Source organism: Nannospalax galili, unplaced genomic scaffold (genome assembly GCF_000622305.1).
Source record: "Nannospalax galili isolate Female #2095 unplaced genomic scaffold, S.galili_v1.0 scaffold884, whole genome shotgun sequence".
NCBI lineage: Eukaryota > Metazoa > Chordata > Mammalia > Rodentia > Spalacidae > Nannospalax > Nannospalax galili.
The window spans coordinates 822,579-837,169 of record NW_008352264.1 but is presented as its reverse complement, the minus strand read 5'-3'; the positions used below and the strand labels follow the sequence as shown (position 1 = coordinate 837,169).

The 14,591-nt window shown below is 41.9% G+C and overlaps 1 protein-coding gene across 2 annotated transcripts in view; it reads right to left on the bottom strand.

The window, feature by feature from the left end:
* CUNH1orf226 (chromosome unknown C1orf226 homolog) overlaps window positions 1-14,591 on the bottom strand; it is a 309,548-nt gene that overhangs the window by 63,720 nt on the left and 231,237 nt on the right. The window contains exon 4 of one of the 2 annotated variants that reach the window (XM_008849076.3): window positions 13,047-13,105. In XM_008849076.3, coding sequence (XP_008847298.2) covers window positions 13,047-13,105 — 59 coding nt within the window. Of the gene's footprint in view, window positions 1-13,046; window positions 13,121-14,591 lie in introns of both variants that reach the window. The other variant, XM_008849075.3, reaches the window with a different exon arrangement.

The window sequence follows — 14,591 nt, the reverse complement described above, 5'->3', positions numbered from 1 at the left end:
TATACTTTCAAACAGTAACAGAGCTCACTGGGAGAATCTGATTTACAGTTTCCATTTATAGGGAGAGTAGAAAGAAGAGGGAGAGCCAGTAAACCTGACTGAGTGGGGAAGTCAAGAAGAGCCAGAGAGGAACAGAAGACCACAGTAGGCACTACAGGTACAAGAAGTCTCCAGAAGGACAGGAAGACCCACAGCATCAGGTGCTTCCCAGAAACTGCTTGGGATACTGACAGGAAGGGACTAAGTGAAGATATCATTGGTGACCTTGGCAAGCTACTCTTGGTGGAATAGCTTGGCAAGCCTGGTTAGAAGAATCTGAAAAGCTTCAGAGGAGCTTTAGAAAGAGATATAAGAAATAAAATTAGTTCAAAGAGCTCAGCCACAATAGGTCAAAGCAAGATGAGGGGTTAAGGGGCATTTTTCCTTTTAAGATGGCAAAACCTGGGGTGGAGAAATGGTTCAACAGTCAAGAGCGCTGACTGCTCTTGCAGAAGAGCTGGGTTCAATTCCCAGCATCTGCATGTCAGCTAACGACTGTCTGCAATTCCAGTTCCAGGGGAGTTGGATGCCCTCTTCTGACCTCTGCAGGCATTGCATGACACGGGTACACTCACACACATGCAGGCAATATACTCATATACATAAATTCAAAATAATAAATTATATTGTTTTTAAAAGATGGCAAAACCTGAGCCTGTTAATAGGCTAAAAAGAAAGAAAGAAAAAAAGAAATGAAAGAAGGAAGGAAGAAAGAAAAAGAAAAAGGAGAGAAAGAGAGAAAGAACAAACGAACATGCTTGGGAGATAAGCAAGCACTTCACCGGCTAAGCTAACACATGAGAACCTTAGCTAGATTCCAAGAACTCACACAGAAATTCTGGGCACGTATGCATCTGTAATCAATCCTAGTACTTGGGGGAGAGAAACAACAGAATTCCTGGGGCTTAATGCCCAGTTTCTCTGACCAAATTGATGAGTTCCAGGCCAATAAGAGATCCTGTCTCAAAGAAAGGTGGACAGTGTTCTTGAGAATGACACTTGAGGGTGTCCTCTAGCTTCCACATGCACACATACCTGCACACACACAGATGGGGGGAGAGAGAGAGAGAGAGAGAGAGAGAGAGAGAGAGAGAGAGAGAGAGAGGTCTTAAGACCCAAGGAAATACAGAGAGTATGATAGTGGCTCAGATCCAGAGAGGCAGCAGAAGTTGGGGTCCAAGTAGAAGAGTCCCTCAAATCCAGGAGGATATCAACCATGAACCAGCCGCAAAGGTGGGAGGTGTTCCTACCCTTGGATAGACTCCCTTCCTCAGCTCTCTGGCAGCATTTTCAAGAGCTAAGCCTCTCTCTTCAAGAGAGCTGGGGCTGTGTGATGTGGAAATAGTAGAGCTGGCTGAAGCAAGAGGTCAGCCTGCGTCTTAGTAAAGTGTCCTGATCAAAGCCAGTGCTGACTTAATTGCCCAAATCAGTGTTTAATCTGTCATTCTGCTGCTGTCTTCTTAGAAGAGATATACATTAGTTTATCCTGTCTCTGAACCCTGGAGGAGTAGTGCTTATGTAAACATAGGGTTTAGATGCATGGGGAAGCCAGGCAACAGACACCAAAGGATCTCTTGGGACTTGGCGGTCTGAGCACTTGCAGTTTCTCTTTTACATTTAGCTTGTCAAATTCCTCTCCATCAACTGAGGTGTCTGACAAGCTTAATTGTTTCCTCGGGGCTTTGCCTTTCCTTCAGTGCACAAAGGCAACTGGGAAGGATTTGCTAATAAAAGCCTTCTTACACAAATAGATGTATATGTGCATGGGCCTACACACATGTGGACTTGTATACCTATGTACACACACACACACACACACACACACACACACACAATCCTATTAGTTGGACAGCTGCTCCAAGTATAGCATGTAATGAACCTGTAGTTTCCTTCAGCATTCAGGACCATCTTCAAAGATTAATTATGTGCAAATAGACAACGAACTGATGTACAGATAGATTATAACTATCAGGGCTGACATCCTGAGGGTCTTCTCACTCATTTTCTTCACACACAAAAAAATTGTTTATTAAGGCCATTAAGAATAAAGTGAACACACTTCCCAGATTCTATGATTTCAGTCTCCCACCTGAAAGTTAGAAATTATCAGTGAAAACCTCAACAGATAGAACAAGAGATGAAGTTAATGTCTAGGACAACATACACAAAAAACAACGCAGCCCTTCAGGCAAAGTGCTAACTGCAGAGCCGTGGCCGAGGACAGGGCTAGCTTCTTTCATCAGTTGAGGAAAAGAGGGTGGGCATTTTCAAAGGCGACATGGCTGGTGGTTAATCCTACAGCATTAAGAGGTACTAGGCTCTCTCTGAGCAAAGATAAACAAGATCATTTGACTTCTTGTTTCTCAATGTTCCCAACTGTAACACTTTAAAATTTGAATTTAGTTATTTTTATGTGTATTAGTGTTCTGCCTACATGTATGGTAAGTGTACCATATGTGTTCAATGCCCACAGAGGCCAGAAGAGGAGGAAATGAGATTCCCTGGAACTGGAGTTTCAGATAGTTGTTAGCTGCCATGTGGGTACTACTATTGAACTTGGGTCCTCTGTAAGAGCAGCCAGTGCTCTTAACTGCTAAGCCATCTATCTCTCCAACCCCTGCAATGTTCTTAAAAGAGTTCTTGCCAGCTACTTATTTTCTGTTAGGACTTCCATTCTGATGGTCTAACAGAAGTGTTGCTTTGCTATGCTCTCCAAACACTTTCACACAGGATCACATTCGTTGTTCAGCAAATGTTTCTGTAGACTGGTGAGTCAGTTCAAAGTCTACAGAATGAGGATTGCCACTTCCAGAGAATTTTGCAAAGCTTTAAGTAGAAATCAACTAAATTGAACATATATGCACTGAGTACTATTATGTGCAAGACAGTGGTCAAGGAGTTTCAACGAGCATTAATATCGTTACTGTTGTGTGTGTGATGTGTGTATGTGTGCCACAGTACCTCTGTGGAGATCAGAGACCAATTTTGTGGACTTGGTTCACTCCTACTACCTTTACAAGGGTTCTGGGGATTGAACTCAGGTTTGTCAGGCTTACATACTAACTGAATCATCTCATTGGCCCTTAAAATAGTTCCTAATAAAATGCAAGGTCAAATAAACAACTATTAATGAAGAGATGATCTTAAAGGCTATACAAACTCATAGTCCAAAGGAAAAACAGATCACACATTGTGGAACACACTTGTAATCCCAGTACTCGGGAGGCTGAGGCAGGAGCACTGTTGTGAATTTGAGCCAGCCTGGGCTATATAACAAGCAAGAAGCAAGCTAGAACTACATAGCAAGACCCTGTCTCAAAAAACACAAAGAAAAGAAAAAAAATTAAAGTTATATTTCCACTCTAAAACTAGGGATGAAATCAGGAATTCCCATTGAGTGTGATATTTAAAATAAACCTTGAAAGATGACTAAGAATTTGACAGGCAGAAATGTTAAGCCAAACACAGAGAATACTTAATTAACCACAGTTTGATCTTAACTGCTGTCAGCAACTGGGAAAATCTGCAGCTCCTTAAAAACCCGCATCCCCAAGTCTCTTGATAAAGAGCACAGGCTCTGCAGACAGGCCAGTTCTTTTATCCATCACCCCCATCCTTCATCCCCACCATCCCATCCCCATTCTTCATCCCAATCTAATTATTCCATTCCCTCCCATCCTCTATCCCACCCCACTCCCCAATCCCACCATATTCCACCCTCCCCCATCCCATCCCCTTCCCATTCTTCTTGAATTCTATGTATAACCCCTTTAGTTTTAAAGGCTACCAGAAAGGAAGCCCAGGCAAATCTAGCTATTTTTCCAACTGTGCTAAGATTTGAGAAAGAGTCCACAGAGGGCTAGACACTGCAACACAGTATCCAGACTGGTGTCCAGTACAAGGTGTCTTAGTGGCCATTGTGGGATAAGCAGTGGCACTGCCTATTGCCACCCTTGAAGTTATCTGTTAATATTAAAAGCCTGTCAGCTAGAGACTACACAAGAGCAACCTTTATTTGCCTTTAAGGTTGGCCACACAGTGGCCCCTGCCTGAATCATTACTTCATCTTTGGAATGCAGTTATTCTCATCACTGTATCACTAATGCATCATCTGGGTTTTGGTAATGAAATCCAGACCTCATGCTGACTTTCTGATAATCCAAAAGATTCCAAGGATACTGAGGACGCCATAAAGGCTGCTCCTACGCAAATCCTCTCCCATTTGAAACTCATCAGCACAAGATTGGTTTGTTTTGAATAAGACTCCTCTAATGAGATACAAATGTCTCCCACGTTGGTAAAGTAAAATCCATCATCATTCAAACATCAAATTGTTAAGAACACTGGATAGCTTTGATTTTTATTTTTGTTTTCCAGTTCCTACTCAGCCAGAGTAGGAGAGCCAATGACAAATGTTCCTGGCTTTAAATGTAAATCTTTAATGATGGTCCACAACACTTGCTGGCACGAAGGCGTCTTCCTTGGTGTTCATGGACCTTCAGGACAATGAGGGTCACAAATTCTCCTAAAATACAAAATTATGACCTGGGCACAGTAATTCACACCTGTAATCTCAGCGGTTGGGAGGCTGAGGCAAGAGGATCGCTGGGAATTCAAAGTCAGCCTGAGATATATAGTGGATTCTAGGTCACTCTGGGCTAAATGAGACCTTGACTCAAAACAAACCAACAGTATGTACAAGACTATATCTTACCCCAGTTTTCAATGGATTTTCAAAGCTACTTATATCCTCTCAAACGTCAAGACCACCCAACGGACACTCAATTTGGTAGCCGGAATGGAAATGGTTCGCACATACTTTCCTACCGGAGATTCTTCAATGCCTTGTACAGCCTCTAAATCAATTCTTTACATATTTAAGAAGGAGAAAATGAAGCACAGAATAAAGAAATTAGAAAACATCTACTCATTTCATAGCAGAACCGGAACAGCCTGGTTTCCCAGTTCCCCTGCTATTTTCTCTACAGAGAAATCCTCCCCATGGAAGACAGTATTTAGTTAATGAAGTTTCCTGAAGTTGGCCTAATTGGATTTTCCATCATTAGTTTAAAAGATGCCCTACAAGGCCAGGTCCAGAGAGGCTGATCTGAAGGTCTAACTTTGATTGGTGCTTCTGCTACTTCAGTTTTCCTCCATGCAGATTTATGCTCTTAGTGGGCTTTGTGCCACTCTTGATCTGTGCTTTAGGCCACCAAGAAGGATAAAGGACAAAGCCACTGAGAGGATAAGTAGGCTTAATAGCCTTTGTGAAATGAACATTTTAAAGATTTTATTTATTTTTATGGTGCTAGGGATCCACCATAGGACCTTGTGCATGCTAGGAAAGCACTCTATTTCTAAGCTATGGTCTCAGCCCTGCAATGCATGTTTTAGCACAGCAAAGAAGCAGATCTTGCCTTCCTTCCCTTTGTCACGCATTATTTATTGAATACCCATCATACATTAAGTATCCTCCTAAGCACCAGAGATGCAAAAGTAGAAACAGCAAAGAATGGCTCCTGCCTTCATAGGAAGGAAGAAACAGGAAAAGAAAAGATAGTCACGTGTGTCATAAGTGCATGTGACTTAGAGCCAGAGGGCCTCAAATGATTAGTCAGCAATCCCTTGCTGGGGGTTTATTGAGACTCAGTAAGCACCAGAGAAATACCATGAAGAGGACTAAGGACTAAATGCAGAGCTTGACCTTCAGGGAAGATAGAGAATGCCTGCATCTATGTAGGACTGAGAACAAAAGAGGGAGAAACAAAATAAACAGAAATAAAGGAGAAGCAACAAAGTGTATGGATTGGGGAAAGCTGCAGAAGAATCCAGGAGAAATGATGGTGTGTTTGGACATGTAAACACACATGAACACCGAGGGAGCTGTTTCTGGGAAAGAAATCAAAGCCAGACAATGTAGGCTCTGACAAAGGCAGGACCATGACCTTGGGAAAGAAGGAGCATTGACAGCAGACATACATTTGCGTGGGATCAGCAGGAGAGAGTAGAACATATCTGAAGAGAGGTAGGGGTCCACGGAGACAGAGTGAAGCGGGGTAGATAGAGCTGAAGCTGGTGACACAAGTGAATGTGGGTCCAGAGCAGACATAGTTGGCAGTGCCATAAAGATGCTCTGGGAGACAAGAGGAAAGTTAAGGAAGTTCACACAGGAAAGTGTAGAGCTGACCAGTGGAAGGTGAAAAAGGGTTGGGATATTAGTGAGGAGAATTTCTACCAGAGTGAACAAGGAACCAGAGGGCTGCCCTGGGAGGTAATGGGAGCCAGGCAGAATGAATGCCCTTTCCTTCCCCTTCTCAGTTCTTTTCATAATGTTCTCCATGCAGAAAATTGGGTGAGTTATTTTCACTCATGCGTATGTATGAGGAGACACTGTCAAGGAAAGGTTTCAAAGCTGGAAGAAATAAAAACATCAACTCTACATGAAGCATTACTCATGGCTAGAGTGATGGGACAATTATACTGTCAGATGGGCTGCCCAGAAATGATATAGGAGAGAGCTCTCTGCTGGGTTGCTTTCCGGCTCCTGCTTATCAGTTTTCCCAGTTTAGCAGAAGCCCCTCAAGAACCTCAGATAATGGGAGGCAGGAGTGGAAGATGCTTAGCCTTTCAGAAGGATGCAAGAAGGTGCAGACAGTCACCCTGTCACTTGTGAGTGAGAAGTCAAAGCAAAGGATTGGCTCTAATTCTGGGTCTATACCTCCTTTCTTGACCTTTTAGGGTCCTCTATTGCTTGGGTCCCTTCCAGACTCCAACAGGAATGGAGAGTGGGGACTGTATGCCAGGCTTTGTGTTGGGGGCTTGTGGCAGGGTAGAGAAATTTTATGGTTTGGATGTGTCCCCCAAAGGTTCATATGTAAAGGCATGGTCCCCCAAGGTGATGTGAATTAGAGGTGATGGAATCTTTGGGAGGAGGAGTCTTATAGGAGGTTCTTAGGTCATACAGGGTTTGTTCCCTAAGAGGAATGTAGAAGCTCCATCAATGCTCCCTTCTTCTGCTTCCTGGCTCAAGATGTGACCACTGATTCCAATGGGTACTCAAATTATATGCCACCCTCACTAGAGGTCCAAACCAATGAGGCCATCTGAACCATGAGCCAAATTACTTCATAAGTAGCCTAGGTTGAGTATTTTAATAAAGCAGTGGAAAACTAACAAATATAGAAAGGATGTTTTAGAGCAGAATCATCTCTACCTGAATCTAGGAGGACAGCATTAATTCTGGAGGTTTTAAAAGTCCTGAGAGCATTTTTCTTTGGCTCCATAAAACAACAGAGTGACTAATGATTAGAGCATCTACCATCTCTCATAATTATATGATCCTACCTAAATATCTGAGGTCAGAGTTGTATGTAATTACATATCTAAAAAACAGTAATACTTCAAAGTTGTATATACTTTACAAACCATCAATCTTTATATGCTAGGAACCTTTCTTCCTCCCTTTGTAGGGGTATTACTATCTCTTCTTCTTAAAACAGATTTCTGCTTTACCTCATCATTAAGTTACAATCCATCACACCACAGTTCTTTCTTCCACTGCCAAACGACTGAAAGGTTCTGTTCACACCCCTCACTGAAACAGTTCCTGTCATCACCCATTTAGATACCCCAGCATCTTCCCTTCTTCTGTCCTGACTCTCTTTGATCCAAACTCCTCACCCTTCTTTAAGGATGGATGTGCTTTTATTTCTAAGCCTCTCTACAAATGCTACCCAGGATTTCTTCTGCTTGACTTTCATAATAAAAAAGGTTTTAAGGATTTTTTTTCTAAGCTTCAGTACTTGACAGGAACTTAGCGTCCAGATTCTTAGATAATTCACTGCTTTCTGTCTTCTGCTCTTTTAAAAATTATGTTTCTTTGCAGGTGTTCCAGTTTCACTGCTGCTGTAGTGAGATACTGTAATCAAAAGTGGCTGAGGGGAGAAAGGGTTTATTTGGTTTCCAGATCCAAGTTATAGTCCATTACTGCAGGAAGTCAAAACAGCAAGAGCTTGAGACAACAGGTCACATTACAAGCAACAGTCAAGAACAGAGAAATGAATGTACTTGTGCTGCTTGTTTACTATTCAGCTGGCATGTTCTATTCTTGGACAGTTCAGGACCCTCTGTCTAGGGAGTGGTGTTGCCCACAACAGGCCAGGAGTGGGCTTCCCACACCAATTAACAATAAAGACGATCCCCCATAGACTTGTTCACAAGCCAATCTGATCTGGTAAATCTGTCAACGCACTTGAGACTCCCTTCTCAGATGACTCTAGTCGACATCAAGTTGACAGCAAAGTTAACTAGGATACCTCCATAACAGACTATCACCAGTGAGCTCACCTTGCCTGGCAGTCAGCATTGTACATGGGATCCACAGCTGAGTAAGACTGTTGATGACAATTCTCCCGGCGAAGCCTGCTTAGCACTTTCTGGTAATATTGGTACTAGGCAGGAAGCTTCCAGCCCAGTTCCAACTAGATTTCTCTATGTCCCATGTCCAAGGTGTATGGTGTCTTCAGCAATAGGGTCTTACCAATAAGTTCTAGTGGGAAAGTAATAACAGTGGCAATTGTCTATATTATTTTGGGGAACCTCAGAAACCTCCCTAAGTCAAGAACACTTAGGGAACTTGCCAATTTGTGACATTGGCATTTTCATTTAATAACCTGTGGCTCCTTGGAGCAGCTTTATAGTTTAATAATTACAAAAAAATTCTGATTAAATCACTATAGTTTCTGTCTCCTGACTGGCTCCAGAATGACATACCTCTGTTCCCCCAGGGCCAGTAGCTCTCCATGCACCACTTCCTCCCTCTCCAGGTAGCCCTGAGTAAATGATCTCTCATTAGCTCAAAAATCAAAGCATGGGGCTGGAGAGATGGCTCAGCGGTTAAGAGCACTGACTGTTCTTGAAGAGGACCTGGGTTCAATTCCCAGCACCCACATGGCAGCTATGAACCATCCTTAACTCCAGTTCCAGGGGAATCTGAAGCCCTCTTCTGACGTCCGGAGCATTGCATGACACGGGTGCACTCACATACATGCAGGCAATACACTCGTACACATAAAAAAAAAAATCAAAATCAAAGCATGGATCACGTGCACTCACATACATGCAGGCAATACACTCGTACACATAAAAAAAAAAAAAATCAAAATCAAAGCATGGATCATCACATCAACTGTTTGGATGTTAACTGATGCCATTTCTGGACTGTCTGGAATCCCTTTGGGTACAACTCTACCTGGTTTGATCATTATTTAAAGAACTGGAGAACTATTTCCAGTCAAATTAATTTTTACTTCCCCTAGCATTATAAAAGGGAGGATGATATGTAGTCTAGTCTCTACTAGCAAGGAATTAGCAGGGACTGATTTAGACAAACATGCTACTTTTGTCAGTGCCTAATAAGGATAGGAAAAGTGACATCCAGGCAGTGATAGTTAAATGTAAAGGCCGTGACTTCCACAATGTGAACTAAGTAAATATTCTATTTATTTTTATCCTAGGAAGTATGTCCTTGAAACCAGAAAAGGTAGAATAGGTATCTTCCTGAAAGAAGTAGAATCCAAAGTTAGTGAAAGGAGGGTTAAAAAACAACAACAAAACTCTCCAACTCTTCATTTTCCAGGCCTGTCCCTATTTTAGCCAATGTTTTATGTATGAGTTGGAGGAGGGAATTCCCATTAAAGCTGCCCTTAACAGGAAAGTAGGAGGGCGAGTTAGCCTGTTATTAGGATCTGGTGTAGTTTGTTTACTCAATCAACTCAGCCAAGCTACAACTGTACATCCCAGGATCTTCTCTAGAATCACCTACTGTGGGCTGTCCACTGGAGAACTTCATGGGAATTTTGGCAGGAGGGAACGAAGCAGCAGCTGCTCTCCTCTAGAGACCATCAGCAGTTACGGGCAGGAATTTTTTAAGTTAATTTTTTATTGAAATTTGCAATTTTAATACAATATGTTTTAATCCTATTTAGATCCCCTTCTGTATCTACACCCTTTTACTAACCTCCTACCAAATTTCTGTATGCTAATATATATGTACGCCTACAGAGTCAGGTTTGTGTCCCCAAATGCCCTTTGGTGTGGGTTCATCCACTTAACGTTTGCCCTCATTTTTTTATTCCCAGCATCCAATTCTCCTTCACAGCTGTGAGCCCTGCTGAACAGCAGAGAACCCAGGTCCAACATCAGAAGCTTTACTGCAAACTCAAAGGTGTAATATAAGTCTAAATCCCATAGTAAAGTCCTAACCACATATACTTAAGAGTTGTCCTACCACTCAAACAGAACCTTGATTCTGTTTAGGCTCAAATGGGTTGTATTTAACATTGATATGTAGGTATTGATACATTTGTTCCTGTATTTAGGCAATTTTAAGTTATAAAATGAATTTTTCTGTGCCCTCCAAATTTTCTTAGCAGATTCTTAGGTTGTAGATATTTTCCTAATGTACAAAAAGTTAGCAAGCAGGGCTAGAGAGATGGCTTAGTGGTTAAGAGTACTGGCTACTCTTGCAGGGGACCCAGGTTTGAGATGGAAATAGAAAATATTTTTTTAAATCTTTGAGTTAGGTCAAGATTTTATGCATAAGACGCCTCCACATAGATAAATTAGATTTTATCAAAATTTGAAACTTTTAGCAAGACATGGTTGTACCTGCTTATAACTCCTTTACTTGACAGCATGAGGAAGGAGGAGTTCAAGTTTGAGACCAGCCTGGACTACATAGTGAGACTCTATCTCAAAAGAACAAAACAACCCAACAAACGCATTAAAAAAAAAACAAAAAAAACCCAAACAATCCCCGCTTCTGCTCTTTAAAGGACAGTACTGAAGGAAAAGACCAGATCAACCAGACTTAAAGAAAATATTTCTAAATCATAAATATGATAAAGGACTTATGATCAGAATTTAGAAAGAACTCTCAAAATTCAATAGTGGAATGTGGGGGTTAGCAGAAGTTAATGGAGAAGAAAGACAACAGAAAAGTATAAAGCCACTTTGAAGGGTGACAACAATATTTACTATCTTGACTAAGGTCACAGCTTTACAAGTGTACATATGCATATAACTTTTCCAGGTTACTCACTTTAAAATGTTCTCTTTTTTTATGCCAATATACTCAGTAAAGATATTTTGAAAATCAACAGTTGGAGTACATGAAAACTTCTGTGAAAGTCCTTTCAACCATGAAAAAGAAAAATTCAAAATAATTAACAGTATCTGAGAATAGGTCACTTGGTTTTATTAGTGTAGTGCTGACATTTTAAAAATTTCTTCTTTATTAAAATGCACACACATAATAGTGGTTTGTCTATGTATGTTCGCCAGGCCTGGCTCTGATGCAATCTATTTCTTAAAGCCTTTTCACATCGCTGAAGTAGAACGTAATTGTTCTCTTTTGTGAATTGCTATAACTTATGCTAATTTGCAGATATTAAGTCAACACATTTATCTACCCACCTATTGCACATTTATTAAGTGCCTCATATGGGCTGGGCACAAGCTTGACATTAGATGTACAAAGGTGAGTAGGGAATAGTTCTTCCCTTCAGGAGCCTCAGAGTCTAATGACAAGAGTGATGAATTAATTAATTAGCTAAAGAGCAAACAAGTTACAGTAACACTAAAACAACCATTTCAAGAAACATTCAAAAAGCAGAGTGGGAATGGAGGGAGAAATTGAGTTTGTCAGACATGCTGTCTTGAACCCCAGTGGTTTGTTCAGGCTCTATCCGGTTAAGCTCCCGGAGAATCACAGCCCATGCTCACTCCAGTCATTACTAGATCACCTGAAAAGCACCTGGTGCATTTTACATGAGTACTTGTTTGAATGAATGGAAACAATTTCACAGGCATCTTTATCTAGAAGGTGGGACTATCATGCTGCCAATTCCATGGCTGAATTTCCACCCTTATCTACTTTGTCACCAAACACATGGCAATAATTTGAGAGACAAAAGTAAAATGTAAATCAAGTCTCCAAATTCTCACAGGGATGGCCATTCTCCCAGTGAAGCAAACAGGAAGAAGGGTGAGGTGGATCTCAGTCTTCAGAATCCAGAACAGAGGAATGACACCCAAAACTCAAAAGCCATGCCATGGCTCCCGGGAGAACCCTAGATTTTGTGCATTGTTGCTATCTGGTTTTCTCTTGGTGAGAGGAAAACGTGAGTGGCAGCCATTTGACTTCTGTAGGATCATACTTGTCTAATTCTGAAAGCACCTTTTGAGGATGTTAGTTCAGTTTGTTATAATAACATATCATAGCTGGGTGACTCATAACATTAAAATTTTACTTCTCATCATTCCAGAGGTTAGGAAGTTCAAGATCAAGAGAATGGCAGATTCGGTATTTGATGAAGGTTCACTTTTTGGCTCACAGACATGGGGCTTCTTTTATCAGGGTCCTAATCCCAAACATCTACCTCCACGATCCACCCCCTAATGCCATGATCTGGAGGGTTAGGATTTCCAGAGATGAATTTTGGAAGAACATAGACATTCAGACCATACATAGCACTGAAGTTACATTTTGGATCCTTTGCTTTTCTTCATGATCAAAACCTCCTCTCTATGCTTAGTTTCTAAAGATGAAGGAAAGTGGGAGAGACAGCAACTGGGAAATTGTAAGCATGGGGGATGAGATAACTCAGTTATATAACTTCTCATGATCAATATATATGCAATTACAGAATTCAAGTAGGACAAAAATCAGCACAAATTGAAGTCTCCAATGACAACAGGGAGATTTGGATTAAGTGCCAAGGAGAAATCCTTTATATCTCCCTCAGGGCAATTCATGACCAGAAAGACTGCTTTCGATCTTAAACATATCTACAAATCTACAGAAGCAATAGTCTACAGAAGGAACAGTCTCAGGAAAGGAAAGTTTATCTCAGTCCGTCTGTACCACCAGTCCAAGAGATGGCTCCAGGAGAAAGCAAGGATCCCTGGTGCTCAGCATCCTCCTGAGCACTGGGCTGGGCTCTTACCTGTAGATGGGGTCCTGCATCACCAGCATCTTGCTCTCATCCCACGTCCACTCCTTTTTCTGCAATAAAAGAAGCTGTAAATGAATAAGTTAGGCTTGTCCTTGGTGACAGAATCAGGGCACACATTGATTGCTACTAGTGCTTATGCAAACATATGCATTTTGCTCCTGGCTTTTCCCCTCCAAGATGCTCAGAGTTGATTGCCACAAAAGGGCAAGTGGAAAATGTCATGTGTCTGGTCTGATCAGTTTCCTCCAAGGAGAGTGTCTCTCCAGGCACAGATAGGCAAAAGCCAATAAACCCTCATGGGACCACAGGCAGACTCTAAATCAAAATTTCTTAGAGAAATTGCAAGGAAAAGAAGACCATATATCAATTCAGAGGAGTGCGAGGGGCGGAGTACAATAGAGAAGGGGGCACAGACAAGCCTTCAAGCTGTGGGGGATGCTGCCAAATGCACAGAAAATACAGCCCCATTGTCCCTTGGAAGGGGATGGGAACTTTTGCACTTACTCATAAAAGGATATTCAAGTTAGCTGTGTTCCTCATTTACTGTAAACACAGAGACACCCTCAGCAGCCACAGATGAGGGTAGGAATGGGGGTGAGAAAATTCAAACCACACGGACTGAAGTGAGCAGCCCTCCCAATACAGGGAGGAAAGTGCTCAGCAGCCAACAATATCCCCTCAGGCCTAACTCCCCCAGATGCAGGGACAGAGAATTCTGCTCCACCTTTCCTGTCTTTGTCATAGATACATAGAGAGTGCTGTCCAGAGAAACTGGGGAGGAATGCATTCACCTATAAAAGAGACTCAAAAGAGCTCGGAATGATGTATTATTGAACGACGACATTTATCGAGGTAGATTTCTCAAATAGGCACAGGGTGACTGGCCACTCTCAAAACATACCAGGGTTTTGGAAACTGTCCAGTGAAGGTCATGTCTAGACCCTTAAGAGTAACATGAGAAAGAAGCAACATTACCCAAACATTGCAACACACACACACACACACACACACACACACACACACACACACACACACACACACACACACACACACACACACACACACACACACACACTTTTAATTTTAAAACTTCTCTGTTTGAAGATTTCAAACTTGCATATAATGCATTTTGATCAAATCCATGCTCCCTTTCTCTCCCTTCTAATTCCTCCCCTAGTCTTCCCATCCCTTTCCCTCCTAACTTCATGTGCGCTTTTGTTCACTTAGTGCTGCCTGAATGCATGGGTGTAGGACCATCTACTGGAGCATGGGTAGCCTCTCAGGGCCTCTCAGGGGCCACATCTCTGAAGAAAACCGACATTCCTTCTGGTAACAACCACTGATTGCCCAGCACCTCAGCTAGGGTTGGAACTTTCATGAGCTCTTCCTGCTAACATGCTGGGATTTTGGCTGGCTTGACCTAATGCAGGTCTTATGCATGCAATCACATCTGCTGACACACACACTCTTGATTCTGGAAAATCTAAAATCAGTCTATCATATTAGGTGGATTTAGACTGGTTTATAAGTACACAA